Here is a 27,856-nt window from a genome sequence, read left to right as displayed (position 1 = left end):
TCTCTTGGAGGAACACCACATCAGCACCCAAACCCTTTAAATGGGGAAAAAGACATTGCTCTCTTCACAGCCCCCCCCGCAAGTTTCAGGTTACCAACCTCATTGGGGTCCCACACCCACTTCCTACTCGAGTCAGCCATTTGCACGACAGTGTAACATTCCTGCCCCAATTTATGGGTCCCAGGTCCATCTAAGATGGCTACCAGCCCCCACGTCAAGGGTGAGACAAAGAAAAGTCACTGGGCACTGTTAGTTCACCCCTCCCCCTGCACCCCCATTATTCCCTGCTCCTCTCTCCTGGCCACATCCTCCCCATCCCCCACCACACTAACACAGACCTATTACGGCCTATTACGACCATCCCATCCTGGCCTCACAGGCTGTAGCTTCTTCCTGCACTCCACTCCCGTGTACTAGTCACCACTATCTCTATCACTAGTAAAGTGGTTCACCTCCCAAATCCCCTCAAACAAATACCAATATAACCCTTTTTCCCCAACCGTGCCCAAATCCGAGCAAGAGCAGCAAAATCTCTCTCCAAGGGAAGAAAAAGGAACACATAACATTTCCCCTTTCTTTGAAAAAAACACCCCCTACAGAGCAAGAGTGAAGCATTAGCAAAAAAGCCATCAGACAAATATCCCCCTTCAAACAGAGACCGAAATAGTCTTCTTCATAACCGTCCCAATTTCTTCTCTCTGATGAAGACTTTTACTTGCTCCGGCATATTAAAAATGTGATAATTTGAATCCAGTGTAACCCGCATGTCATGTCGGGTACACCACCCCAAACCACATGCATTTATATAATACTACCTTCGTTATGTTGAAGGCCACATGTTTCTTCGTGAACTCTGTCCCAATCGATGTTCCGAATCCTTTTCACCCACTCCAAGACCCTTTCCTTCATTTGATAACGATGGAAGTGGATTCTCATTGCCCCCGGTGGCTCGTTCAGTCTTGGTTTTTGTCTGAGCGCCTGATGTACTCTATCCGACTCAGGAGGGCCGAACACTTCATCCTCTCCCACCAGCCAAGAAAACATTTTGGAGAAATACTAGCTTCACCAACCTGAGGTTTAACCGCTTTGTCCTATTCTTGAGGTCCTCCACCTTGAGCCTCAGGACTTTGCTACACTCCATCACAAGCATCTCAGCCTCCACCGAGGCAAACCGATCCATTTGCCGCGGCAAGGCCTCCTCCACCCCTTTCAACGCCTCGCCTTGTGCCTTCACCAAGTTTGAAATTCGCACCAACTGTTCACAAATAGGCCCAAAGCCTCCTCAACCGTGGCTTTAAAAGATTCTTTAATCTCCCAGCCATGCCGCTCAAAGAACCTGTCCATTTGTTTGCTGAACTTTCCCAGTTCCTGCACCATTACCACGACTAACTTGTCTAGAGCAATGGGTGCAGTGGCCATATTTGCTCCCTCATCTTCCTTCGATGGGTACTCGCCTGAGCCTTCTTAATATTGGGCTTTTTTGTTGATGATTTCGACATGTCACTGTCAGGAAAAATCCATCTACTCACCTGTGTTAACCACTGTATTGTATTGTACTGTTGTACTGTTACATGCCTGGGCTTGTCCCTGCTGGCTCCGAACTACTGTAGTATATAATCTGTGTATTGTGGTAAATTGCCACTGTATTATATGTAATGTGGTAAACTACTGCCTGCTGCCTCCGCCTGCCCCTGGGCTCGGTAGAAAGGTGGCTAGTCTCCGCCGCTGCCTCAGTTCTGGATCCAAGGCCAGGAGGCTTTCTGTTTAGTTTATTAAAGCCTCAGTTACGTTCATCACTCGTTGTGTGTTCATTGATGGCATATCATCACCATACTGGGCTTGGACAACAAACCCTCCCGAAAAAAACGGGTAAAAGGGGTCAACTAAAAAGACCTGGTTGGGGGCCACTTTTGCGGGAGTCTTGTCTTTACATGACGTCACTGGAAGTCGTGTTTCAACAAATATAGACAAAATTTATTATGGATTACTGGAGGAGAATTGTGTCAACTAATTACCTTACTAAAGGTTATAGTAAGCAGAGATGAGATGAAGGTTACTCGAGTAACTCAATTTACTACTAGAGTTATGTTTTTTCTGTTACGCGTCTCTTCTTTCAAAATCTTCTTGTGCCTTGTATCATGAGGATGGAAATATTAACGGAAATGCGATTTATCGCACAGGTTTACTCCGAACAGTGGCTTATAACTGGGCCGATTTTCAGAGCGTCGCCGTTTTGTTCATCGTCGATAAGTCCCGGGCTGAAATAAGGGAAGAGTTTCTCAGTGAAAATTTGGGTAAAAGTGTGAAGATGGGGCATGTTATCTGCATTGTAAAATTACACTTGTCCGCCTTCTTGGTCAAGATACACCCCGCCAGGTATGGTCAGGAGGGTCGGAGAAGATGTACAAGCCAGGTAATCCGACTGGTCGGTCAGCCACATAATCCAATATCCATCCTTGGGTGCTACGGTAATGTCGCCTTTCCTGTTGGTGGACTCCCTGACCACACCCACGTCCCACTCAGTCTTCTCCCCCACCTCCATCTCCCAGTAATGTCTCCCCGACATGAATCCCTCCATGCCCAGGATGCTGACGCATTGATCGAACCTCTCGGGGCTGTTGGAGAGATCCTGTTTCACACTGGTCCGGTCCCCAGACAGGACGAGCCAGGGATTCGCTGTGTCAGGATCCAGAGTCAGACAGGCTGTAGCTGGGTTGATGCTGTTTATAATCTCTCTTCAGGTTATATATTGTAAAGGACCTTTGAATACAACCAGAGCCAGATTTTCACCTACAAATGGCAGTGCAGAATATTTCTTGTACTCGCTGCCATTCTTCCGAGAGGCTTCCACCTTTAGAAAAGCAATTGTGTCTTCTTGGCTCATTCGTCCCTGCAAGTCTAATAGCTCTCGCTCAACGGGGTCCTACTCCTCTTGGATCCCACGGAGGTTTTTCTCCATCGCATCCAGAATCATCTCCTCTTCTTCAGCTCCAGGGTCCCGGGTTCGATTCCGGCTTGGGTCGCTGTCTGTGCGGAGTCTGCGCGTCCTCCCCGTGTCTGCGTGGGTTTCCTCCGGGTGCTCCGGTTTCCTCCCGCGGTCCGGGGATGTGCAGGTTGGATGAATTGGCCAATGATGAGTTGCCCTTAGTGTCCAAAATTGCCCTTGGTGTTGGGTTTGGGTGTGGTGCTCTTTCCAGGAGCCGGTGAATACTCAAGGGGCCGAATGGCCTCCTTCTGCACTGTAAATTCAATGATAATCTATGATTAATCTAGGACAAAGGTTCGGCACAACATCGTGGGCCGAAGGGCCTGTTCTGTGCTGTATTTTCTATGTTCTATGTTCTTCCTGGAGATCGCCAAGCAAACGTTGCTCTTTCTCAGTGAGAATCTGGGACATTTTAGTGAACTCGGAGGTGATGTGGGCTTTCAGGCTGCTCGACCGCTCCCGAACTTCGGAAATCTGCTGTTTCTGGTTCAGTTTAGTCATTAGCACTCGCAGCTTCCTTCTGGCAGCCGGGTTCAATGATTATTTCAACCTCCCCTTGTAGATCTCGACAGCTTCGTCCAACACCAGGGACCGGTGGTGCCGGTGGCTCGTTCAATCTCTGCAGAGAAGGCAGCTGAGTTTGCCGTCAGTTTCACAGAGCAGTTTCAGCTCCTCCTCGGTGTGCTCCTGGCAGCAGCCCCTCCTGCCTGCCCTGTCGTCCGGCCTTGTGCTCAGCCCCCGCACCTTCTCGGCCAGGGTGGCCAGCGAGCGGCTGGCCCGCAGGCTCCCCTGCGGGGTGACAGCTCAGCACTGTGGACAGAACTCCCCCTGCTGCTGCTGTAGGCCAGCCCAGAAGGCAAAAAGGGTTGAGAAGTGTTCTTTTGTCAGATATTTCCCAATGCCACTTTGAAGTTGATCAGCAACAGGTGCGGGAGAGTCACCTATGTGACTGATCCTCTGAATTTACATTTATCCCTGCAGGAGAAATGACATCTTCTCAGGGTCCCTGAAGAGCAACATATCTAAATTAATAACTGAGTTTGGGAATCACAGTGTGGTGTGCTTGTACCCTACATTCCCATAGCACTGTGCTAGCACTTCACTAAGCTGAGTCTCTTTATTGCTGAACGTGCAATTAATGAGTTTGGTAACTACCAGTTAAGTGAATTGCTTACTTTATAAGCTGAACATTAAATGCAGCGATTATTTGTTATAATATTAAGCACCTAAGTGTGCTGTTCGAAAGGTCTGCCTCAGAGCTCTGTGAATTGAAAAGTATAAAAAAGCCCTCAGACTCTCCCCATGCCCCAACCATTGCAACCCATGCCACCTCATTCCACCCAATCCCCATTGTACACTCCATGCCAACCGACACTCTTCGACCCACCCACATTACCTTTTATAGTCCCATGCCAACTTAGTGTCAACTCATGCCTCTTGCACTTTTCCCTTATACCCTCTCAGTCAATTCACCCAATATCCACCATGGGCAGACCTCAGGATCATACTAAGATGAAATAAAGTTCTAAGTGTCTACTGATGACCATTATTGAAAAAAAACATTTTATTGATAAAACACCCATTCACTACATCAAAATGCTAAATTGCCCTTTAGCTGGAAAAAAAAAAATTGTGTATTCTAAATTTATTTTAAAAAAGTGAACTCTGTCATGCAGCTTACATCCCATAATAATAACCCTCAGGCATATGTCAACAGACTGAAACAGCAAGCACTGATATTTAAAAGTAAAGGGCAGGAGATGCCTTGACAGCTTGACAGTCCAAGGGGATTTAAATGTCTTGTTAGCTTGACAGTTCAAAATGACTTAGATGCCAAGACAGCTTGACTGTTCAATGTGTTTGTCTATTTTTATGCACATTAATGTCTACTTTTAACAATTGCACAGAGCACTTGATCTCTCCCAAAGGGCACCTTACCTATCCCACAAGTGGCCTGGACCTTCCCAAAAAGGTACGCTACCTCTCCATAGAACTCCGATTGTTTAGGCCTACTCCTGAAAGTGTAAAGCCCAACAGTAATATTTTGGGCATCCCACATGGAAAGAAAAGGTGTGTGTGTCAACTATTAAAATTAATCAATTTTCTTTTTGTATCTTATATTGTTCTTCAATTGCTTATACATTATAAAGGATACCCAACAGCGTTTTCACATGACACAAGTACATCATCTAACCTTAAAATTAATCTCCTAAAATAACTTCCATGCATCCAATTTATTGCCCAGAGAAAACAAGACAAGTGAATTGTACATTTTCTCAGTCTTTCACTGCCAAGACAGTGTGTGGCTCCTGAGTCACACCAGGCAATGTTTAGCACAGAGTTGACCAGCAGGTACAAGCAATCACCTTACAAGATAGAAAGCTGACACCATAGGTTCCATAGTAGACATCCAGAACCCAGAAGGTACATGAATTAATATGCAAAAATTCAATCTAACATTTCACAAATGGTATTTTTTTAATATAAAGTCACTCGTTTTACATAAACTGGTAGTAAATTTTAATTGAATGCAATTGAAATTTCAATATGGAATCAGCCATCAACTGGAGAAACCACGTACACCCAGTGTCCGATCTCTATTCAGCTGGTTATATTGCTAAACTTGAAGTGGACTAATTTCCTCATGATCTTGGCCTTGTCCTAAAATTTAGGAATTAATCAAATAAAGACCAGCTGCAAAATGGATCTAATGTACATCTCTCAAAAATACAACTTTCACCACTTCCAAGAAAATGCTGAGTTTGACACTACATGTCACCTCCATGATTTTGTTTTGTATTTCAGAGCTGAAGCCATAATTGTAAACAATTAGTTAAGGACAAGCAATTCAGTGGCATTTTGAAATTAATCTATAATCTACATGTCAAAGTTAGCATTTAAAGCAAATATTTGTATTTATGGTTTTAATTTAATCACTTGGGACTGCATTTTCTGCTTCCCGCCGTGGGCAGCGAGAAAACGATTGGGCGGAGAATAGTGCGCAATGGGAAAATCGCGATTTGCACACGGTACTGATACCAATGCCATTCTCCGGTTCCCCGCTGGCAGCGTTAGCGAAGTTTTCACCCCGTGCCAGAGGGCCCATTCAAAATTGTCATTTACTTGGATTTAAATCTCATGAGCAGGTTAGATACTGCATGCTCCACACATCCGCGATGCTCCAACCCTCAGGCGGAAGTCACGCAGGCGGGAATTAGTGCAAATATTTACAAGCCGGGACTGAGCATCATGGCTGCTGAGGGGGAGTGAAAGGCTAAAAATACTCTCAAAAAACATTAAAACTTGTCAGGTTTGCTGGGGGCTTGCTGCCTAGGATGGGTGCTGTAGTGGGGAACGACTTGGTGCCAAGTCCATGGACTCAGAGTGTCCCCCTCTGGATAGGGGTGACCTGGCTCAGGCCAATTGATGCAGTATCTGATTTAAAAGTATCCTTCTGGTGCTACCTACAGGGTCCTGGTTGTTCCCACTGCTGACTACTCACCATGTCCTGTAAATGTTCAGAGAGCCTCTGGTGGTGACGTGGGAGCCAACCCAGGCCGCCCCTCTGGAAACCTTCATATCCTGGCAGTATCATCAAGGAGATAGGCATGGCCATGCTCCATTACTTGCCCACCCAGGTGTTGGCACTACTCAGTACCATCTGCAGAAGCCCAGGCCCATGCAGAGGATGCAGGGGATTAGCAGAGCTCATTCACAGATTATCATAGAATTTACAGTGCAGAAGGCCATTCGGCCCATCGAGTCTGCACCGGCTCTTGGAAAGAGCATCCTACCAAAGGTCAACACCTCCACCCTATCCCCATAACCCAGTAACCCCACCCAACACTAAGGGCAATTTTGGACACTAAGGGCAATTTATCATGGCCAATCCACCTAACCTGCACATCTTTGGGCTGTGGGGGGAAACCGGAGCACCCGGAGGAAACCCACGCACACACGGGGAGGATGTGCAGACTCCGCACAGACAGTGACCCAAGCCGGAATCGAACCTGGGACCCTAGAACTGTGAAGAAATTGTGCTATCCACAATGCTACCGTGCTGCCCAAAGGACAGACAAACAAAGGACAGACACACATTCAAACAAAGGACACCTGCATGTTGGTCTTTGGAACCCTCCCTGGCACACTGCCCCTCCAGAGTAGAGGCCTCATCAGTGACACCCACCTCTCAGGATCTTGTGCTGTCTCCTCCTGGTGAGGCTGGCAACACTCACTGTCCTCCCAGACGCTGTTCAGAAGGGTGGGCCTAAGTCTGCGGCCCACCTTGGAGAAGAAGGGTGTCTCTCTTCTTCTCATTGGCATCGAGCAGTGGGCAGTGGGTCTGCTTCAGACTCCCTGAAATCAGGGAGGAGGGTGCATTCTGTGAGCTATCTCTGAAGCTGAAATGACTGTGTGGAGTGTTTATAAGCAGCTCCAGTTTGTCAAGCTCTTGAGTGCGAATTTCAGCCCGGGCAGTTACACCGCCTGGGGATAGACAATGCTTTAAATTCGTGCTAGCAGTGTTCTGACCCATTTGCTTGTCCTGAATTGCAGAACAAACAGCCCCCAACGGGAATGCATATTTGCGCTGTTCGGTTCCGGCGGGAACACTAAGGGCGTGATTTAGCAGGCAAAAGTTATAGTCCGCTGTTGGGCATGTATGGTGGGGTGTTTCACGGCGGCTGCAGCGCTGAGGTTCACCCCGTTATTCACTGGCACGTTGCCAGTTTTCTGGGCCTCGGGGTGTTTCTTCCTACCGAGGCCACACTTTTGGCGATTTCTTGCTGGTGAGCTGAGCTTGCCAGCAGTAACTGCTCCTTGCAGATCGGGGTACCATTTTGGATGGCAGCCCCCACCTCCACATCCCCCCCCCCAAACCCTTTTCAGGTCCCCAACCCATTTTCTGGACACCCCTCCCCCATCCTTGTTAAGTCCACTGGGAACCCCATCTCCCCTCCTCTGGCCAAGGCACCTGTGAGCTGGAACATGGCAGTCCCAGCCCTGCACCCTGGAAGTGCCATCCAGGTACTCTGGTAGGGCCAGGGTGAAAGGGTGGCAGTGCAAAGATGCTAGGGAAAGGGCAGGGTACTACCCTGCTCTGTCCCCGAACACCCAGGGGCCTGCAAGTATCTTGAGGCGCCTGGTCCACGTTGTGGAAACCAGTACTGAACGGCACCCTGGCAAGGTCTCGCAGGTGTGGCTGTAGACCCGCAGTGAGAGTGAGGTCCAGATTGTGCCGGGTGGAGCGAGCCGGGTAACTCGTGATCGGCCCGGTGCCCAGTCCAATTTGGGCCTCTCGCACGATTCACCCGTTGTGTCTGGGTCCGTGCCGACAAGGTGACATAGTGGTTAGCACTGCTGCCTCACAGGACCAAGGAACCAGGTTCAATTCCAACCTTGGGTGGAGTTTGCACATACTCCCCATGACTGTATGGGTTTCCTCCAAGTGCCCTGGTTTCCTCCCACAGTTCAAAGATGTGCAGGATACCTGCAGTGGCCAAGCTAAATTGGACCTTGGTGTCCAAAGGTTAGGTGGAGTTATGAGGACTGGGTGCTCTTTCAGAGGGTCGGTGCAGACTCGATGGGCCGAACGGCCTCATTCTGCACTGTAGGGATTCTCTGATTCTATTCTATGATGGAAATCATGTCCCATTGGTGACTTTTTTTTCTTATTTTTGCACTTGAATAAATGTAATTTAGAAAGCAAATACCAATAGTCATTAGATTCTGTAAAAATAAAGAACAGTGCTACTGCCAGTACAGAAAAATCTGTAGTCCGAACAGGATATTCAGCAACAATGCTATGCACTGATTTTATCTGAACTAAACTATTAATGAATAGAATCATAACTTACTATCTGCAGTGAGTCTAGGAGCTTGGTTAGTTGGTAAAAACGCTGTGGATTGTGTGTGGCATCCTTCTCTTGAAAGGAAATGACTCTGTCCAGTTCCTGAATATAGTTCAAACGCAGTTCATCAAAGTATTTCTGGTTTTTCAGACCTTCGACTGGAACTGACAATAAGACAGCGGAGTTTGGTTTAAAAGGTTTCAGAGACATGGTATTTATGTATGTTAATCTATTTCAAATGTATCAGACAACTTCCAGAATATCACAGATTTCAAAAAATACAATTCAGAGGTTGCAACCTCTAAAATTAAATAAAATCAATAAAATACAATTGGTAAGATGGTGAGTATATTCAACCTCTTTTCGTGAACCTGTAACCTGTAATGATCGTCGCACCTCTATTGGCCACTATATATTCTGACCGAGCAGTTACCCAATACCATTATTATTAACATGATTAGAACTCTATCACCCCCTTTGCCCTACAAGTATTCTCCATAACAAACTGGCAGCTGGTCTATGTATATTTGGTCACCTTACAGAAAATTCTACTTCAGGTAGATGTGAAAATATAATCAAAAGAGAATATTGCAAGATGGCACAAGGAGTCTGCTCATATATCATGTACGGCTGTTTACGCTGTAACTTACAACTTGCCCCAATAATGCACAATATGCCTCAAATCATTGTTGTTATACTATGCAAGTTATCACTTGATACATGTCCAGAAAACTGCAATCATCCTATTAGTTTGTCCATTTTTAATGGTACGGTATGATTGCCATTTGCCGTAACATTCTGCACTCTCATTGGGAAAGCTATATTCACGTGTTGTGTAGTGAATTTTTCAATTTGAATTTCTTGTGAACATAGCTTTTCACAGGAAGGACAAATCATGGAATCTATTCTCATATTCCATATCATATGCCTGTGTGCAGAATGGCAAATAAAATGAATTCTCAAAGATAGTCCACCTTGGTGGCAAGTAGTGGCATTGATTATTCATTCAATGACTCAAATTACCTTAAATCACTTGCTGCATTTTGTAATTTTTAGGTCTAAGATTTAATTTAAAAAAGTATCTTGTAAATGCGATAATGAGCAAAACGTGCCAAAAGTTTTAATCAGTTATTCCACATAACTTACAAATAAAATATAGCAACAAAATAAATATTCTGAATTTCAAATAAATAAGTATGGAGATTATTCTAGGCAGTCACATCAGTCAACTGTAGTTTAGCTCGGGTTTGCTTGTAAGCCATTTCCTGCACAGCTTTTGCTGGTCTCTCAAAATGAGGGTTTATGTGAACATGGTTGAAGCTATAATGAAAGATTTGCAAACAAAGCCTCTGCAGCAAAAGGGTCTGGCACATAAAGGCGTAACATGGCCCTGAATACAGTGCCGCCCACACAGTAATGTTAGAACACATGATCTGCACCTAGAGGTCAGTGTAGTGTTAGACAGTGATTTTTCAAATTAATTTCTGGGATGTTGGTGTTGCTGACTAAGCCAGCATTTATTGCCCTTCCTTACTTGCCCTTCAGAAGGTGGTGGTGAGCTGTCTTCTTGAATCGCTGGACTCCTTGAGATGTAGGTACACGTAGTGCTGTTGTGGAGGAAATTCCAGGATTTTGACCAAGCGACAGTGAAGGAACGGCGATATATTTCTAAGTCAGGATGGTGAATGACTTGGGAACTCCGGTGGTGGCATTCCCAGGTATCTGCTACTCTTGTTCATCTAGATGGTCGTGGATTTGGAAGGTGCTGCCTAAGGAGCCTTTGTGAATTACTGCGGTGCATCTTATCGATGGTACACACGACTGCCACTGTTTGTTGGTGGTGGAGGTATTGACTGTTTACGGAAAAGGTAGCAATTAAGCGGGGTGCTTAGTCCTGGATAGTGTTGAGCTTCTTGAGTGTTGTTGGAGCTGCACTCATCCAGGAAAGTGGAGATTATTACATTACAATCCTGACTTGTGCTTTATAGATAATGGAAAGGCTCTGGGGGTGTCGGGAGGTGAGTTGCTCACCGCAGGATTGCAAGCCTTTGACCTGCTCTGGGAGCCAGAATATTTATATGGCTAGTTCAGTTCAGCTTCTGGTCATTAATAACGCACAGGATAGTGGGGGATTCAGTGATGGTAATACCATTGAATCTCAAGGGGTGATGGTTAGATCCTCTCTTGTTGGAGATGGTCATTGCCTGACACTTGTGCGTCGTGGATGTTATTTGTCACTTGTCAACCCAAGCCTGGATATTGGGTCCGGGTCTTGCTGCATTTGGACAGAACTGCTTCAGTATCTAAGGAATCGCGAATGGTAAACATTGTGCAGTCATCTGCCAGCATCCCCATTTTTGATGAAAGGAAGGACATTGATGAAGCAGCTGATGATGGTTAGGCTTGAAAACACCCTGAGGAACTCCTGCAGTAATGTCCTGGAGCTGAGATGATTAACCTCCAACCATCACAACCATCTTCCTTTGTGCCAGATATGACTCCAACCAGTAGACAGCTTTCCGGCTGATTCTCATTGACTTCAGTTTTGCTAGGGCTTCTTGATGCTCAGTCAAATGCTGCCTTGATGTCAAGGGCAGTCATTCTCATCTTACCTCTGGTGGTCAACTGATTTGCCCATGTTTGAACCAAGGCTGTATTAAGATCAAGAGCTGAGTGACCCTGGTGGAAACCAAACTGAGCGTCCGTGAGCAGGTTATTGCTGAGTAAGTGCCGCTTGATAGCACTGTTGGTGACCTCTTCCATCACTTTGCTGATGATCAAGAGTAGACTGATGGTGCTAAATTAACCAGGTTGGAGTTGTCCTACTTCTTGTGCGCAGAACATACCTGGGAAACCTTCCACATTGTTGTGTGGATGCCAGCATTGCAGCTGTCCTGGAACAGCTTGGTCTGGAGCACAGGTCTTCAGTACTATTGCCGGAATATTGCCAGGGCCCAGAGTCTTTGCAGTATCTAGTGCTTTCAGCCATTTCTTGATATTACGTGGAATGAATCGAATTGGCTGAAGACAGTGAGGCTAGGGACTTCCGGAGGAGACCGAGATGGATCATCCACTCAGCACATCAGCTGAAGATTGTTGCGAATGCTACAGCCTTATCTTTTGCACAGATGTGCTAGGCTGCTCCATCATTGAAGATGGGGATATTTGGGGAGCCTCCACCTCCAGAGAGTTATTTAATTGTTCACCACCATTCATGGCTGGATGTGTGCAGGACATGAATAGGATGGGAATAGAGGGATACGGACCCAGGAAGTGTAGAAGATTGTAGTTTAGTCGGGCAGCATGGTTGGCACGGGCTTGGAGGGCCGAAGGGCCTGTTCCTATGCTGTACATTTCTTTGTTCTTTGTTGGTTGTGGAATTGTTCAGATCTGTTACTTGCTGTGACTACTGTTTGGCACCCAAGCAGTCCTGTGTTGTAGCTTCACCACGTTGATACCTCACATTTAGGTGTGCCTGGTGGTGCTCCTGCACTCTTAATTGTGTGTGGCGCAAGCATGGAGACAGTTTCTAGTTTAGATCTTTACCTAAGTATATAATTTCTCATAGTTCATAAATACTTATGGTTGAACTACCTAGGTCTATGATTTCCTTAATAAGAACTACCAAACTACGTCCAACACATTACAACATGGTGGCAGTGAATGGAACAACTAAAAACCTCACAGAGACCGGACAGAAAAATGTAAATCCTGAAAAACTGAAGGAAAATCAAATAAACATTCTGACCTGAAGAAAAACTCAAGAAGCGAAGGCACAGAAGGAAATCACCAGAGAAAAGCTCTAAAGAAAGGCTTGGTGGCGGTAGGCAGAAATTAAATTCCTCACTGCAGCAGAAGACTCCAATAAATCTCATGGAAGTCCAACCTGAATACCCAGAGTGTGCACAGTCAGCAAGCCTAGCAGGGGTGAGCTAAAAATTTAAAATTCCAGTCCTGTAAAAAGTTAAATACTGCAGTGGTCAGAAATAGCAGCTTAAATTGTAGTCCGAGAAACGCGATTCCTGAGCAGGCACTTCATCACAGCCGAGCTTGCTCCGCAAAACGTAATTAAAAATTAATTGCTACTGAATAGGCAGCTTAAAAACCGAGCAAAGGCCAGGATCTGATGCTTCCTTGACCCAAGAACAAAGAACATACAGATACAGTGGGGAAGACTCTAACCAACCAATCAAGGCAACCATTGTTCAAAAATTTTAAAAGCTGAGATTATGAACGCCATTACCAAAAGTGGCAAGTGTAGGAAAGCCCGTTGTGCAGAAGCATAAAGCAGCGCCATCCTGGATTTTTGGAAACCTGTTAAAGCTGAACCTGTAATTTAAGCATTTTAACTATGGATCAGAAATCCACTCATCCAGATCAATTTGGACTTATCCGAGGTCCAGCTGAATCTGAAAATTGGGCATTTTGGAGAAGGAGCTTCCTTCGATATATAATTGCTTCAGGTCTGGATAAAAAGACAGAAGCTGAACAAATTAACACACTGATTTAATCAATGGGCCTGATAGTCAACATTATAATAGCCAGGCAATGAATCAATGAATCATCTGCAAAATTCAATGATGTTTTAAATAATTCAATGCTCATTTTACTCAGAAGTAACAAAATCTTTGAAAGGTTAATGAGCATCTCACAAGCTTTAAATTGGACATGGGAGCCAGCATTGTGGTCCTATCGGACAAAGAACTGTGGCTGAGACCTCTGGCTATGAACAGATATACCACTTCAAAGGTCCGGAGGAATCCAACTTCCGCTCAGAGGCAGGACCCTAGAAACATTAAGGTATGGCGGCAAACAAATCTTCAAGCTGATGTGCAACATTCCTAGTTATTTTCTCTTTTGAGCAGAGACTCATAGAATCATAGAATTTACAGTGAGATGTGTGTTTAGCCCTGAAACTCCTTAAAATGGCAGAAGATGTCAAGATGATAGTCTTATGTTATACAGAACTGCAAGTTCCCGAGAACTCCAACAAGAAATGGTGTCTCGATTGGGACTTCAGCACTGCATCGTCTTCCGTCTTTGTGCAGCAGATTTGTCCACATTCGTTACAGGTGCCGGAAGCCCCTCATTGGTCAGAACAGCCATACACTCAGATGGTTACAACACTGAGTAGATCACAATTAAGAGAGGAACCAGCAATGGGAAGAGCCTCAACCTCCGGCTCTGATGCCAGTTGGAGAAAAACCCTGAAACCACAGTGCAGACGCTGCAATCCCCAGCCAGTATGACAATGCCACAAATGATGCTGGAACCGAGTAGCAGCCATCGACTGATGACAGCAAACCACACAGCCAAACACAAAGGTGAGCTTACTTCCAAGGCACACCCTCACATCTTCTATTCCAGAGTGCGTCACTGCACGAAGGAAGTAGAGAAAAGAATTATAGAGATAAGCTCAGAATTTATTCACCATGTAAAGAGCAAAATAAGCCAACCGTCATCTATTATTACAATTGGGGCATTGACAAAGAGCAAAACAATGCCAAAGAATGGGAAAAGAGGATGAAAAGACACCCAAATGCCAGAACAACCTCTAATTAAACAACGTTTACCTGCAGCTACAGAGAATAACACTCCAATGACAGCAGTGACACCCCTTTGGGCAGGGGTGGAAGCAGCAGAATGGGAAAAGAGGATGAAAAGACACCCAAATGCCAGAACAACCTCTAATTAAACAACGTTTACCTGCAGCTACAGAGAATAACACTCCAATGACAGCAGTGACACCCCTTTGGGCAGGGGTGGAAGCAGCAGAATGGGAAAAGAGGATGAAAAGACACCCAAATGCCAGAACAACCTCTAATTAAACAACGTTTACCTGCAGCTACAGAGAATAACACTCCAATGACAGCAGTGACACCCCTTTGGGCAGGGGTGGAAGCAGTAAACATTAGGGTGGCAATGGGGAAGGAGGGCTGTGCAAGGGAAGGAGAAGGGAAGAGCAAACACAAGTAGGGCAATGGGGAAGAAAAGTTCTGCAAGGGCAGGGAGGAAGGGCGATGGGGCACAATAACAGGCAGAAGGGTAAGGAGGTAGATGAGGATGTTGAACAATGGAGAGCAGAGGAAAGGCCAAGGGCTAGGGAATTTAAAAAATATATATTTTTATTGAAAACCTTTTCATTTGAACAGGATAACATAATAAAATATAAAACAGATGCTTCACGTTTCAATATAAAAAGATCACAATCAATAAACAAGAACACATCCAATCGACTTCTGGGTGCGGCAATGACCAGCTGAGTCGCACGTTTCGGCACCTCCCGTTGGAACGGACTTTTGGGCTCTTAATAGGAGCCCCAACGGCAATTTAAACGGCCAAAAACACTGTGCGGTAAACCAGAAGGGAATCCCCCTGGACACGCATGGAAAAAGGAGAGGATAGCGGCCGGATTGCAGAAGATCCTCTGGAGCAGCGGCAAGGAAGGGAAGCTCGAACCAAGATGGCGTCGGAAGGTGGCCGTGTGTTATGGGGCTCGGAGCAACAAGAGTTCCTGCGGCGCTGTGTGGAAGAGCTGAAGAAGGAGTTGAAGAAGGAAGTGTTGGCCCCGATATTACAGGCGATTGAAGGGCTAAAGGAGGAGCAGAGGACCCAGGAGCTGGAGCTTCGGGTCGTGAAGGCAAAGACTGCTGAAAACGAAGATGAAATACAGGGCCTGGTGGTGAAGGCAGAGACGCACGAGGCACAGCACAAAAGGTGTGTGGAAAGGTTGGAAGCACTGGAGAATAATTCGAGGAGGAAGAATTTAAGAGTCCTGGGTCTTCCCGAAGGCGCAGAAGGGGCGGACGTCGGGACATATGTGAGCACGATGCTTCACTCGCTAATGGGATCGGAGGCCCCGACGGGCCCTTTGGAGGTGGAGGGAGCCTATCGAGTTCTGGCGCGAAGACCAAAGGCTGGAGAAATACCTCGAGCTATAGTGGTGAGGTTTCTCCGCTACAACGACAGAGAGACAGACGGTCCTTAGATGGGCGAAGAAAACTCGGAGCTGTAGGTGGGAGTATGAGGAACTGTGGGCGGCGGTGGGACGGAAAGGGGAAGGAGAAGGGAAATGCGCCATTAGGGGCGGGGCCAAGTGGGAAACGCGGGCTTTGCTCCCGCGCTATGGTAATTGTGGCGGGAACAGGGACACAGGAAGGAGGGGGCCTCGCACAGTGGGGGCAGAGGGCAAGGGGGGAAGCCAAGGTCATCCAGAGTTCGCTGACTTCTGGGAGCAACATGGGGGGTGCAACTACGCTAGAGGGGGATCTAGCGGGGGGGGGGGTTAACTGGGTTGCTGCTGCTAAGGAGAAGGGGGAGCTGTTATGGGATGGGGTGGTCGAGACGGGGGGGGGGGGCACCGTCGGTGGGATATACAGCTACGTGGGAACCGGGTGAGGAGCTGGGTTAAAAAAGGGGATAAAGAAATTAAAGGCAGATGTGGTTATGTTGCAGGAGACGCACTTGAAACTGATAGACCAGGTCAGACTACGTAAAGGATGGGTGGGGCAGGTGTTTCATTCGGGTTTAGATGCGAAGAATAGGGGGGTGGCTATCTTAGTGGGGAAACGGGTACTGTTTGAGGCAAAGACCATAGTGGCGGATAGTGGGGGTAGATATGTGATGGTGAGTGGCAGATTGCAAGGGGAGGCGGTGGTTCTGGTGAACGTATACGCCCCGAACTGGGATGATGCAAATTTTATGAGGCGTATGTTGGGACGTATCCCGGATCTGGAGGCGGGAAAGTTGGTAATGGGGGGAGACTTCAATACGGTGCTTGATCCAGGGCTGGACCGGTCGAGGTCCAGGACTGGGAGGAGGCCGGCAGCGGCCAGGGTGCTCAAGGACTTCATGGAGCAGATGGGAGGAGTAGACCCCTGGAGATTTATTAGGCCAAGGAGTAAGGAGTTCTCATTTTTCTCCCATGTTCACAAGGTATACTCACGGTTAGACTTTTTTGTCTTGGGAAGGGCACTGATTCCGAAGGTGACGGGGACGGAGTATACGGCCATAGCCATTTCGGACCACGCTCCACATTGGGTAGACCTGGAGGTAGGAGAGGAAAAAGAACAGCACCCACTCTGGAGAATGGATATGGGCTTATTGGCGGATGAGGGGGTATGTCTAAGGGTGAGGGGCTGTATCGAAAGGTACTTGGAGCTTAATGACAACGGAGAGGTTCAGGTGGGAGTGGTCTGGGAGGCGTTGAAGGCGGTGGTCAGAGGGGAACTGATATCCATAAGGGCACATAAAGGGAAGCAAGAGGGTAAAGAAAGGGAGCGATTGTTGAGAGAACTTCTGAGGGTGGACAGGCAATATGCAGAGGCACTGGAGGAGGGACTGTACAGGGAAAGACAAAGGTTACATCTGGAATTTGACCTGCTGACCACGGGTAAGGCAGAGGCACAGTGGAGGAGGGCACAGGGTGTACAGTATGAGTATGGAGAGAAGGCGAGTCGGCTACTGGCCCACCAATTGAGGAAGAAGGGAGCGGCGAGGGAGATAGGTGGGGTGAGAGATGAGGAGGGAGAGATGGAACGGGGAGCGGAGAGAGTGAACGGGGTGTTCAAGGCATTCTATGAGAGGTTATATAAGGCTCAGCCCTCGGAAGGGAAGGTGGAGGAGCAGGAGAGGGCGGGACTGGGAGCACAGATTGAGATGGAGGAGGTGGTAAAAGGGATTGGGTGCATGCAGGCGGGGAAGGCCCCGGGACCGGACGGATTCCCGGTGGAATTTTATAGGAAATATATAGACCTCCTGGCCCCGCTTTTGACGAGAACCTTTAATGAGGCCAGGGAAAGGGGGAAGTTGCCCCCGACTATGTCGGAGGCGACGATATCGCTCCTTTTGAAGAAGGAAAAAGACCCGCTGCAGTGTGGGTCCTACAGGCCCATTTCCCTTTTAAACGTAGATGCTAAGCTCCTGGCCAAGGTGATGGCGACGAGGATAGAGGACTGTGTCCCGGGGGTGGTCCACGAGGATCAAACTGGGTTCGTTAAGGGGAGACAGCTGAACACGAACATACGGAGGCTGCTAGGGGTGATGATGATGCCCCCACCAGAGGGGGAGGCGGAGATAATGGTGGCGATGGACGCCGAGAAAGCATTCGACAGAGTGGAGTGGGACTATCTGTGGGAAGTGTTGAGGAGATTTGGTTTTGGAGAAGGGTTTATTGGATGGGTACAGCTGCTGTATAGGGCCCCGGTGGCAAGTGTGGTCACGAACAGGCAGAGGTCTGACTACTTCCGTCTTTATAGAGGGATGAGGCAGGGGTGTCCCCTGTCTCCGTTACTGTTTGCATTGGCAATTGAGCCCCTGGCCATAGCACTGAGGGGCTCCAGGAAGTGGAGGGGAGTACTCAGGGGAGGAGAAGAACACCGGGTATCATTGTATGCAGATGATTTATTGATGTATGTTGCGGACCCAGTGGAGGGGATGCCTGAGATAATGCAGACACTCAGGGAGTTTGGGGAATTCTCGGGGTACAAATTGAATATGGGGAAGAGTGAGTTGGTGCATCCGGGGGAGCAGAGCAGGGGAATAGATGATTTACCGCTGAGGAAGGTAACAAGAGATTTCCGGTACTTAGGGATTTAGATAGCCAGGAGTTGGGGACCCTTACATAGGCTTAATCTAACATGATTGGTGGAACAGATGGAGGAGGATTTTAAGAGATGGGACATGGTGCCCCTGTCACTGGTGGGTAGGGTGCAGGCGGTCAAAATGGTAGTCCTCCCGAGATTCCTTTTTGTGTTTCAGTGCCTCCCGGTGATGGTCACGAAGGCTTTTTTCAAGAAAATCGAGAAAAGTGTCATGAGTTTTGTGTGGGTTGGGAAGACCCCGAGAGTGAGGAGGGTTTTTTTGCAGCGTAGCAGGGATAGGGGGGGACTGGCACTACCGAGCTTAAGTGAGTACTACTGGGCCGCCAATATGTCAATGGTGTGTAAGTGGATGGGAGAAGGGGAGGGAGCGTCCTGCAAAGGAACCAGCCTACAAGCACTGGCGATGGCGCCGTTGCTGTTCTCCCCGAAGAAATACACCACAAGTCCAGTGGTGGTGGCAACACTGAAAATCTGGGGGCAGTGGAGACGGCATAGGGGAAGGACGGGAGCCTCGGTGCGGTCCCCGATAAGAAATAATCATAGGTTTGTCCCGGGGAGAATAGATGGGGGATTTGGAGCATGGCAGAGAGCTGGGATTGTGCAACTGAGAGATCTGTTCTTAGACGGGACGTTTGCAAGTCTGGGAGCGCTGACAGAAAAATATGGGTTGCCCCAAGGGAATGCATTTCGGTACATGCAACTGAGGGCTTTTGCGAGGCAACAGGTGAGGGAATTCCCGCAGCTCCCGACGCAGGAGATTCAGGATAGAGTGATCTCAGGGACATGGGTGGAGGATGGTAGGGTGTCGGATATATACAGGGAAATGAGGGACGACGGGGAGATCATGGTGGATGAGCTGAAGGGAAAATGGGAAGAAGAGCTGGGGGAAGAGATTGAAGAGGGGCTGTGGGCAGATGCCCTACGTAGGGTAAACTCTTCGTTCTCGTGCGCCAGGCTAAGCCTGATACAATTCAAGGTTTTGCACAGGGCGCATATGACCGGAGCAAGGCTCAGTAAATTTTTCGGGGTAGAGGATAGGTGTGGGAGATGCTCGAGAAGCCCAGCAAACCACACCTACATGTCTTGGTCATGCCCGGCACTGCAGGGGTTCTGGGTGGGGGTGGCAAATGTGCTTTCGAAGGTGGTGGGGGTCCGGGTCGAGCCAGGCTGGGGGTTGGCTATATTTGGGGATGCAGAAGAGCTGGGAGTGCAGGAGGCGAGAGAGGCTGACGTTTTGGCCTTTGCGTCCCTAGTAGCCCGGCGAAGGATACTGCTTATGTGGAAGGAAGCCAAAGCCCCGGGCGTGGAGACCTGGATAAACGACATGGCAGGGTTTATAAAACTAGAATGGATAAAGTTCGCACTAAGGGGTTCGGCTCAAGGGTTCACCAGGCGGTGGCAACCGTTCATTAACTACCTCGCAGAACGATAAAGGAAATGGGAAGGTAACAGCAGCAACCCAGGGGGGCGGGGGGGGGGCGGGCTCGGGTGGGTCCTCAGGGGTGTTTTTGTATAGATAGTTATTATTTTTGTTATGGCAGTTGCCATTTAGTCTATATATTATTTATTTACTTGTTAAAAACGGTCACTGTTATTTATATTGTTTTATTGTTGTAAAAAGGGAAAACCTTTGTATTGTTTTGTTTGGCCGAAAAATTTGAATAAAATATATTTTAAAAAAAAGAATACATCCAATCCTAACCCCTCCAACAATAAAACCCCACTGAACAACTGACAGTAACTAACTCTTTAAAAAACGAAATTAGGTCGAATACCTCTACCGACCTCCTCATGGTGTACTTGACCTTCTCCAAATATAAAAACTCCATGAGGTCACCCAACCAAGCAGAGGCACTAGGTGGAGTGAAAGGCCTCTACCCAAGCAGAACTTGTCTCCGGGCTATTAACGAGGCAAAGGCAAGGACCATTCACCTTTGTAGCACTCGTCTGCAGCACTGGCGAGTCCGATACGACAAAAATGGGCACCAAAGGATAAGGCTCCAGTTCGACATTAAGAATTTCTGACATGGTGTTGAAGAAGGAGACCCAAAAGTTCAACATCTTGGGTCATGACCAGAACATACGCGTATGGTTAACCGGCCCACGAAAACACCGCTCGCACCTGCCATCCATCCCAAAGAAAACCCCACTCGTCTTCGCCTTGGTCAGATGAGACCTGTGCACCATCTTGAACTAGATCAAACCAAGCAGGGCACAAGAGGACATAGAGTTGACTCTGCGAAGAGCCTCATTTCACACCTCCTCATCCAGAATTGGACCCAATTCACCCTCCATTTCTCCTTAATCTCACTCAATGGAGCCGACTCCATTGACAAGATCTAGCTATAAATACCTGAAATACGTCCCCACCAGAACCGGCAAAAGTTAAAATCCTTTTCAATAGGAAGGATGGTGGTGCCACGTGAATGAAGGCAAAGCCTTTTGCAGAAAATACCAAATCTGGAAATATCTAAATAAATTGTTTCCAGGAGCTGAAATGTTATCGATAGCTCCTTAAAACTAGCAAACCTTCCCTCCACAAACAGGTCCCCATTCTCTCCAGACCGTTCCCCTCCCATGACCTAAACATCGAGGCCAAGCCTGCCGGCACAAAGAGATCATTGTGATTACTACAGATAGAGGCCAGCAGCTACATGGAGCTAAATTTAAAGTGCTGTCTGAACTGCTTCCAAATTCTCAGGGTGGACACCACCACCGGATTCAATGAAAATCTTGCAGGAGGAACTTCCGGGTGCGGTGATGACCAGCTGAGTCGCACGTTTCGGCAGCACCCGGTGAAACGGACTTTTGGGCTCTTGATAGGAGCCCCAACGGCAATTTTGACGGCTAAAAACACTGTGCGGTAAACCAGAAGGGAATCCCCCTGGATACGGATGAAAAAAGGAGAAAGTGGCCGGATTGCAGTGGATCCTTTAGAACAGCGGCAAGGAAGGCAAGCAAAAACCAAGATGGCGTCGGAAGGTGGCAGTTTAACATGGGGCCCTGAACAACAAGAGTTCTTGAAATGCTGTGTGGAAGAGCTCAAAAAGGAAATGAAGAAAGAGCTGTTGGCCCCGATACTACAGGCGATCGAAGGGCTAAAGGAGGAACAAAAGACCCAGGAGCGGGAGCTTCGGGTCGTGAAAGCAAAGGCAGCCGAGAATGAGTACGACATACAGGGCCTGGTGGTGAAGATGGAGACGCATGAAGCACATCAGAAACGATGTGTGGAAAGGTTGGAGGCACTGGAGAACAACGCAAGGAGGAACAACCTGAGGATTCTTAGTCTTCCTGAAGGTGCGGAGGGAGCGGACGTCGGGGCATATGTGAGCACGATGCTGCACTCGTTAATGGGAGCGGAGGCCCCGGCGGGTCCGTTGGAGGTGGAGGGAGCATACCGAGTGATGGCGCGAGGACCGAGAGCAGGAGAAATTCCCAGAGCCATAGTGGTGAGATTCCTCCGTTTTAAGGACAGACAAATGGTCCTTAGATGGGCAAAGAAAACTCGGAGCAGTAAATGGGAGAACGCGGTGATCCGCGTTTATCAAGACTGGAGTGCGGAGGTGGCGAGAAGGAGGGCGAGCTTTAATCGGGCCAAGGCGGTGCTTCATAAAAAGAAGATAAAATGGGGAAAAGTGAGTTGTTTGTGGTGCATCCAGGGGAGCAGAGTAGAGAAATAGAGGACCTACCGTTGAGGAAGGTAACAAGGGACTTTCGTTACCTGGGGATCCAGATAGCCAAGAATTGGGGCACATTGCATAGGTTAAATTTAACGCGGTTGGTGGAACAAATGGAGGAGGATTTCAAGAGATGGGATATGGTATCCCTGTCACTGGCAGGGAGGGTGCAGGCGGTTAAAATGGTGGTCCTCCCGAGATTCCTCTTTGTGTTTCAGTGCCTCCCGGTGGTGATCACGAAGGCTTTTTTTAAAAGGATTGAAAAGAGCATCATGGGTTTTGTGTGGGCCGGGAAGACCCCGAGAGTGAGGAAGGGATTCTTACAGCGTAGCAGGGATAGGGGGGGGCTGGCACTACCGAGCCTAAGTGAGTATTATTGGGCCGCTAATATTTCAATGGTGAGTAAGTGGATGGGAGAGGAGGAGGGAGCGGCGTGGAAGAGATTAGAGAGGGCGTCCTGTAGGGGGACTAGCCTACAGGCTATGGTGACAGCCCCATTGCCGTTCTCACCGAGGAACTACACCACAAGCCCGGTGGTGGTGGCTACACTGAAGATTTGGGGACAGTGGAGACGGCATAGGGGAAAGACTGGAGCCTTGGGGGGGTCCCCGATAAGAAACAACCATAGGTTTGCCCCGGGGGAATAGATGGGGGATATGGAATGTGGCAAAGAGCAGGAATAACGCAACTGAAAGATCTGTTTGTGGATGGGAAGTTCGCGAGTCTGGGAGCGCTGACCGGGAAATATGGGTTGCCCCAAGGGAATGCATTCAGGTATATGCAACTGAGGGCTTTTGCGAGGCAACAGGTGAGGGAATTTCCGCAGCTCCCGACACAAGAGGTGCAGGACAGAGTGATCTCAAAGACATGGGTGGGGGATGGTAAGGTGTCAGATATATATAGGGAAATGAGGGACGAAGGGGAGACTATGGTAGATGAACTAAAAGGGAAATGGGAAGACGAGCTGGGGGAGGAGATCGAGGAGGGGCTGTGGGCAGATGCCCTAAGCAGGGTAAACTCGTCGTCCTCGTGTGCCAGGCTAAGCCTGATTCAGTTTAAGGTATTACACAGGGCGCATATGACTGGAGCACGGCTCAGTAAATTTTTTGGGGTGGAGGTGTGGGCAGATGCCCTAAGCAGGGTAAACTCGTCGTCCTCGTGTGCCAGGCTAAGCCTGATTCAGTTTAAGGTATTACACAGGGCGCATATGACTGGAGCACGGCTCAGTAAATTTTTTGGGGTGGAGGATAGGTGTGCGAGGTGCTCGAGAAGCCCAGCGAATCATACCCATATGTTTTGGTCATGCCCGGCACTACAGGGGTTTTGGATGGGGGTGACAAAGGTGCTTTCAAAAGTAGTGGGGGTCCGGGTCGAACCAAGCTGGGGATTGGCTATATTTGGGGTTGCACAAGAGCCGGGAGTGCAGGAGGCCTTTGCGTCCCGAGTAGCCCGGCGCAGGATATTGTTAATGTGGAAAGAAGCCATGCCCCCGGGGGTGGAGACCTGGATAAATGACATGGCAGGGTTTATAAAGCTAGAGCGGATTAAGTTCGTTCTAAGCGGGTCGGCTCAAGGGTTCACCAGGCGGTGGCAACCGTTCGTCGAATACCTCGCAGAAAGATAGATGGAATGGAAAAAAGAAGGCAGCAGCAGCAGCCCAGGATCGGGGGGGGAGGAACCAGAAGGACTCTCAGGGTTGTTAATATATACTGTATAATATGTATAGGTCGTTGCGACAGATAATTATATATTGGACTGTTAAATTATATTTTTGGAGAGTGTTACTTGTGATAAGGCAGTTGCCAATTAGGGTTAGTTTTCATTTTTGTTATTTATTATTTATTCATTTTTTTTTTGTTTTGTTTATAAAATAGGTCATTGTTATTTGTGTTGTTATAATATTGTGTAAAGGATGCACAATGTACTGTGTTGGTTGACCAAAAATTTTCAATAAAATATTTATTAAAAAAAAAGAAAATCTTGCAGGAGAGAATGGAAGTGAGGCAATTACTAAAGCTCCCAAACTTGAACCCTTACGCGAACTCGTGTCCAATTGTCCCGATATGGATCTCGGATCACAGAAACCCCAGCACTATCGCAATATTGGCTGCCCAATAATAAAGTAACAAATTGGGCAATGCTAAAACCATCTATCAATCCCTCTGGAAAAATGCCCTACGGATCCTTGGTGTTTTACCTGCCCAAATAAAAGAGAACACAAACTTGTCAACTCTGGCACAAAAGGATTTAGGGATAAAAATGGGGAGTCACTGAAAAATTAAAAAAAACTCGGGAGGACATTCATTTTAATAGTCTGACCCCTGCCCGCCAAGTCAGATTTGATCCCATTGACCAGACTAGCATAATTTAATTTCTGGAGCAGGGCTCAATCGTGAGCCACCCGGAATCCCAGATAACGAAAGATAGATCTGGCAAGGCAAAAAAAAACATTCCCCAGATAGGCATCCCTCCCTGGGGGATTGATGTGAAAGTACTCGCTCTTGTCCAAATTCGACTTATACCCAGGGAAGGAGCCAAAACTCCTTTGTAGCTTCATTATCTCATCCATAGTGGAGACTGGATCCGTGATGTAAAGAAGCAGATCATCTGCGATCAAGGACATCCCATGCTCCCTCTCTCCCTGATTTATTAGAGGATCTTAACGCTGTGGTGAGAATCCAGCCCTTTGTCTTTTTGTTCATAGATCTTTACATTTTTAAAATAAATCTACGCTTCAGGTATCAGTAGCTTTTTGTCATTGCTTTTAGAATACAAAAACAATGTTAGGATTCGTATAACAAGTTTACCTCTGGTATTTGGCTTGCTCTGCAAATATCATCTACTGGAGTCATAACAGATCTATAGCATTCTGTGGTAGCAAGTTCCAAAGCCTTCCGAGAGAATAAATTTCTCCTAATTTCAGTCCTAAATTGCCAACTCTATCGAGACTATGTTCCAGGTACTTCAGCCAGGGGAAACAATCTCTCATCATCCATCCTGTCAAACCCTCTCAGAATCTTTGAGGAGAAATCTGAGTGTTCCGATTTTAGGGTGTGGGGGTTGTGATTCATGGTTACCCTACATCCAGTCTCATCGAAAAGGCAGCATACAAACTTTGTGCTGCCTTTCCATTTTGATTATTTCAGTGTGCAGCTGAGCACGACCCACGTTGCGAAGGCTGCACTATCAGCAGACAGCCAAATCAGTAAGCGTGGCTAGCTCATGTACCAGCCAGCTTGCTTGCCTTAAAGGCTATTGCCCGTCTTAACGGTAATCTGCACTCACATACTGAAGCTGCTGCTGATTGTGGAAGAAGTGGCTACAAGGAGATCGGGCTCCCAGGTTTTCTAGTGCAGTGCTGGAGGCATTAGCGTAAAGGAAGAGAGAGAAGCAATGTTTCCACAGGGGCGCAGAAGGCTTTCAAGACAAACCCCAAGAATGCAATGCGAGTCTGTGGCAAATGAGACTGGCCCCAAGGTCGTGCCAGCTATTTTGGAAGAAGGGCCATAACCGTACACAGGTGGTCAAGGTCAGTGAATGAGGTCACATGATTTCTCCTAGTCACTGCACCATCAACCTCTCATGATATCAATACACCCATCAGCAATGAGGACTCATGCCAGGCATTCTAAGACTACCTCACCGATACATTTACCAATGCTGCCAGCCTCTTACCTACCTCTCACTGCGTCCACATACCTCCAGTTATTCAGCTATGGAAAGCACTTTATCCAAACAGATGGCAACATAATTACTGACATTCTTCCTCTTTCATGCAGGACAAGGTGGCCCACAATAGGAGGGAGCAGAGCAAAAGGATAGGCTTGGCTGTGTTACCTGGGCCTTCTGGAGGAAATGGCATTCCACCGGTTGTGACAGAACCTATTCATAATACTCAAAATAAAAATTGAAACTTTAATCACCTGTGGCTTCCTTCAGGTTCAGATGGTGCCAGGAGCCTGTGTTACTAAGAACATTTGGAATGACTTGCGTCCTTTCTCAAATCCCACATCACCGTCATTCTGTGATATGACATTAAGTAAAAACTGCAGATGGTGTGACCATGGACCTCTTGCTTTACACCATGGTATTTCCCCCTGCATTTCTGCTCTCAAAAACACCAAGAACTGCTGTCTGGCCAGCCACAGCAGCCTCATGAGTAAGAATGAGTAAGAATGAGATATGCTACAGGCCACTGAGAAAGGAGTGCTCATTTGGTCTAACAATTGCAGTCACCAGCTCAAATATACACGCTGTCCGTACATTACACATCGTAAAAAATTGGGAACTGCATGTGGAGAGTAACCATGCATGAGTGGGCTGCACCAAGCCAGCAGAAATAGAGGGTTCATGTGCTTGCTCCCCCAGAGGGTAAGGTCATAGATGTATTCTGCACCAGGAGACTCAGATGAAGATGTTGTACAGGGAAAATGCTGATAAGCACACCAAAATGTTTGGTGCCCTTTTAAGGAACATGTGGAAATCGTTCTCCAACTTGGCACAGAGATTTGTACAGAGCTTGGATCACATCCATCCCACAATGGATGTGGTAGCCAGCTCCATGTTAACACTTACGAACCCACCCATGAGGTAACACCTGGTGGCTGATGTCTTAACTTTCAATGCAGCATAGACAACATCTAACCGATACCTCAGGGATGCAAGGAAAGCTCAGACTAAGGTTATAAAACCCATATTTTGTGTCATGCTGGATGAGACTTCTGCCATCATAGCCATGGATCTTGGCGCTCAGAGGCCCTCATGGGAGTTTCAATAATTTGTTCTGCAAAGATTACTGGGATTGCTCAGGCATTGCTCAGAGCGAGTGGCAGTAGCTCCACGATGCAAATACCTGCTGTCCTCTCTCAGATAGACTGAATATTTTACAGGCCAGTCATTCTGAATTCAGTAGTCGGCAAATTACTGGAATCAATTCTGAGGGAGAGGATAGACAGTCACTGAGAAAGGCATACATTAATCAAGGACAGTCAGGCATGTGATGTGCTCTACATGGATCCAAGACTTTTACAAGTTCCCACACAGCAGACTGACTAATAAAATAAAAGCCGTTGGAATCCAGGGAAATGCAGCGAGCTGGATACAAAATTGGCTCAGTGGCAGGAAACAAGGATAATGGTTGATGAATGTCTTTGTGACTGAAAGGTTGTTTCCAACGGGGCTCCAAAGGGCTCAACACTAGGTTTCCTGCTTTTTGTGGTATATATTAATGATTTGGACTTAAATGTAAGGATAAATGATCAAAACGTTTACAGATGTCACACAAATTGGCTGTGCGGTTGACAGTGAAGAAGATTGCTGTGGACTGCAGGAAGGTATCAATGGTCAGGTGGGCAGGAAAGTGGCAAATGGAATTCAACCCAGAGACACCTACGGCCATTACCATTCAGAAGAACAAGAGTGTCAGACCCTTGGAACACCACCACCTGTAAGTTTCCCTCCATGTCACTCACCATCCTGACTTAGAAATATATTGCCATTCCTTCACTGTCGCTGGGACAAAAGCTTGGAACTCCATCCCTAACAGCACTGTGGATGCATTTACACCATATGGACTGTAGCGTTTCAAGAAGACAACTCACCGCCACCTTTTTGAGGGCAATTAGTGATGGACAATAAATGCTGGCCTAAACAGCGAAGTCCACATCCATGAATCAGTAAAAAGGCGATGCATTTTGGAAGGTAAAGCAAGCCAAAGGATTACACAGTAAATGGGGAGATAAT

At 47.4% G+C, this 27,856-nt stretch overlaps 1 protein-coding gene and 1 pseudogene across 3 annotated transcripts in view; both read right to left on the bottom strand.

The window, feature by feature from the left end:
• Positions 1-27,856, bottom strand: part of ar (androgen receptor) — a 549,391-nt gene that overhangs the window by 13,637 nt on the left and 507,898 nt on the right. For 2 of the 3 annotated variants that reach the window (XM_072505806.1, XM_072505809.1), the window contains one exon: positions 8,842-8,999. In XM_072505806.1, coding sequence (XP_072361907.1) covers positions 8,842-8,999 — 158 coding nt within the window. Of the gene's footprint in view, positions 1-5,501; positions 5,648-8,841; positions 9,000-27,856 lie in introns of those variants that run through there. The other variant, XM_072505807.1, reaches the window with a different exon arrangement.
• On the bottom strand, positions 2,183-5,387 carry LOC140422574 (zinc-binding protein A33-like; annotated as a pseudogene).

Source organism: Scyliorhinus torazame, chromosome 5 (genome assembly GCF_047496885.1).
Source record: "Scyliorhinus torazame isolate Kashiwa2021f chromosome 5, sScyTor2.1, whole genome shotgun sequence".
NCBI lineage: Eukaryota > Metazoa > Chordata > Chondrichthyes > Carcharhiniformes > Scyliorhinidae > Scyliorhinus > Scyliorhinus torazame.
The sequence above is the reverse complement of the archived record's forward strand: the minus strand, read 5'-3'. Positions and strand labels throughout refer to the sequence as shown.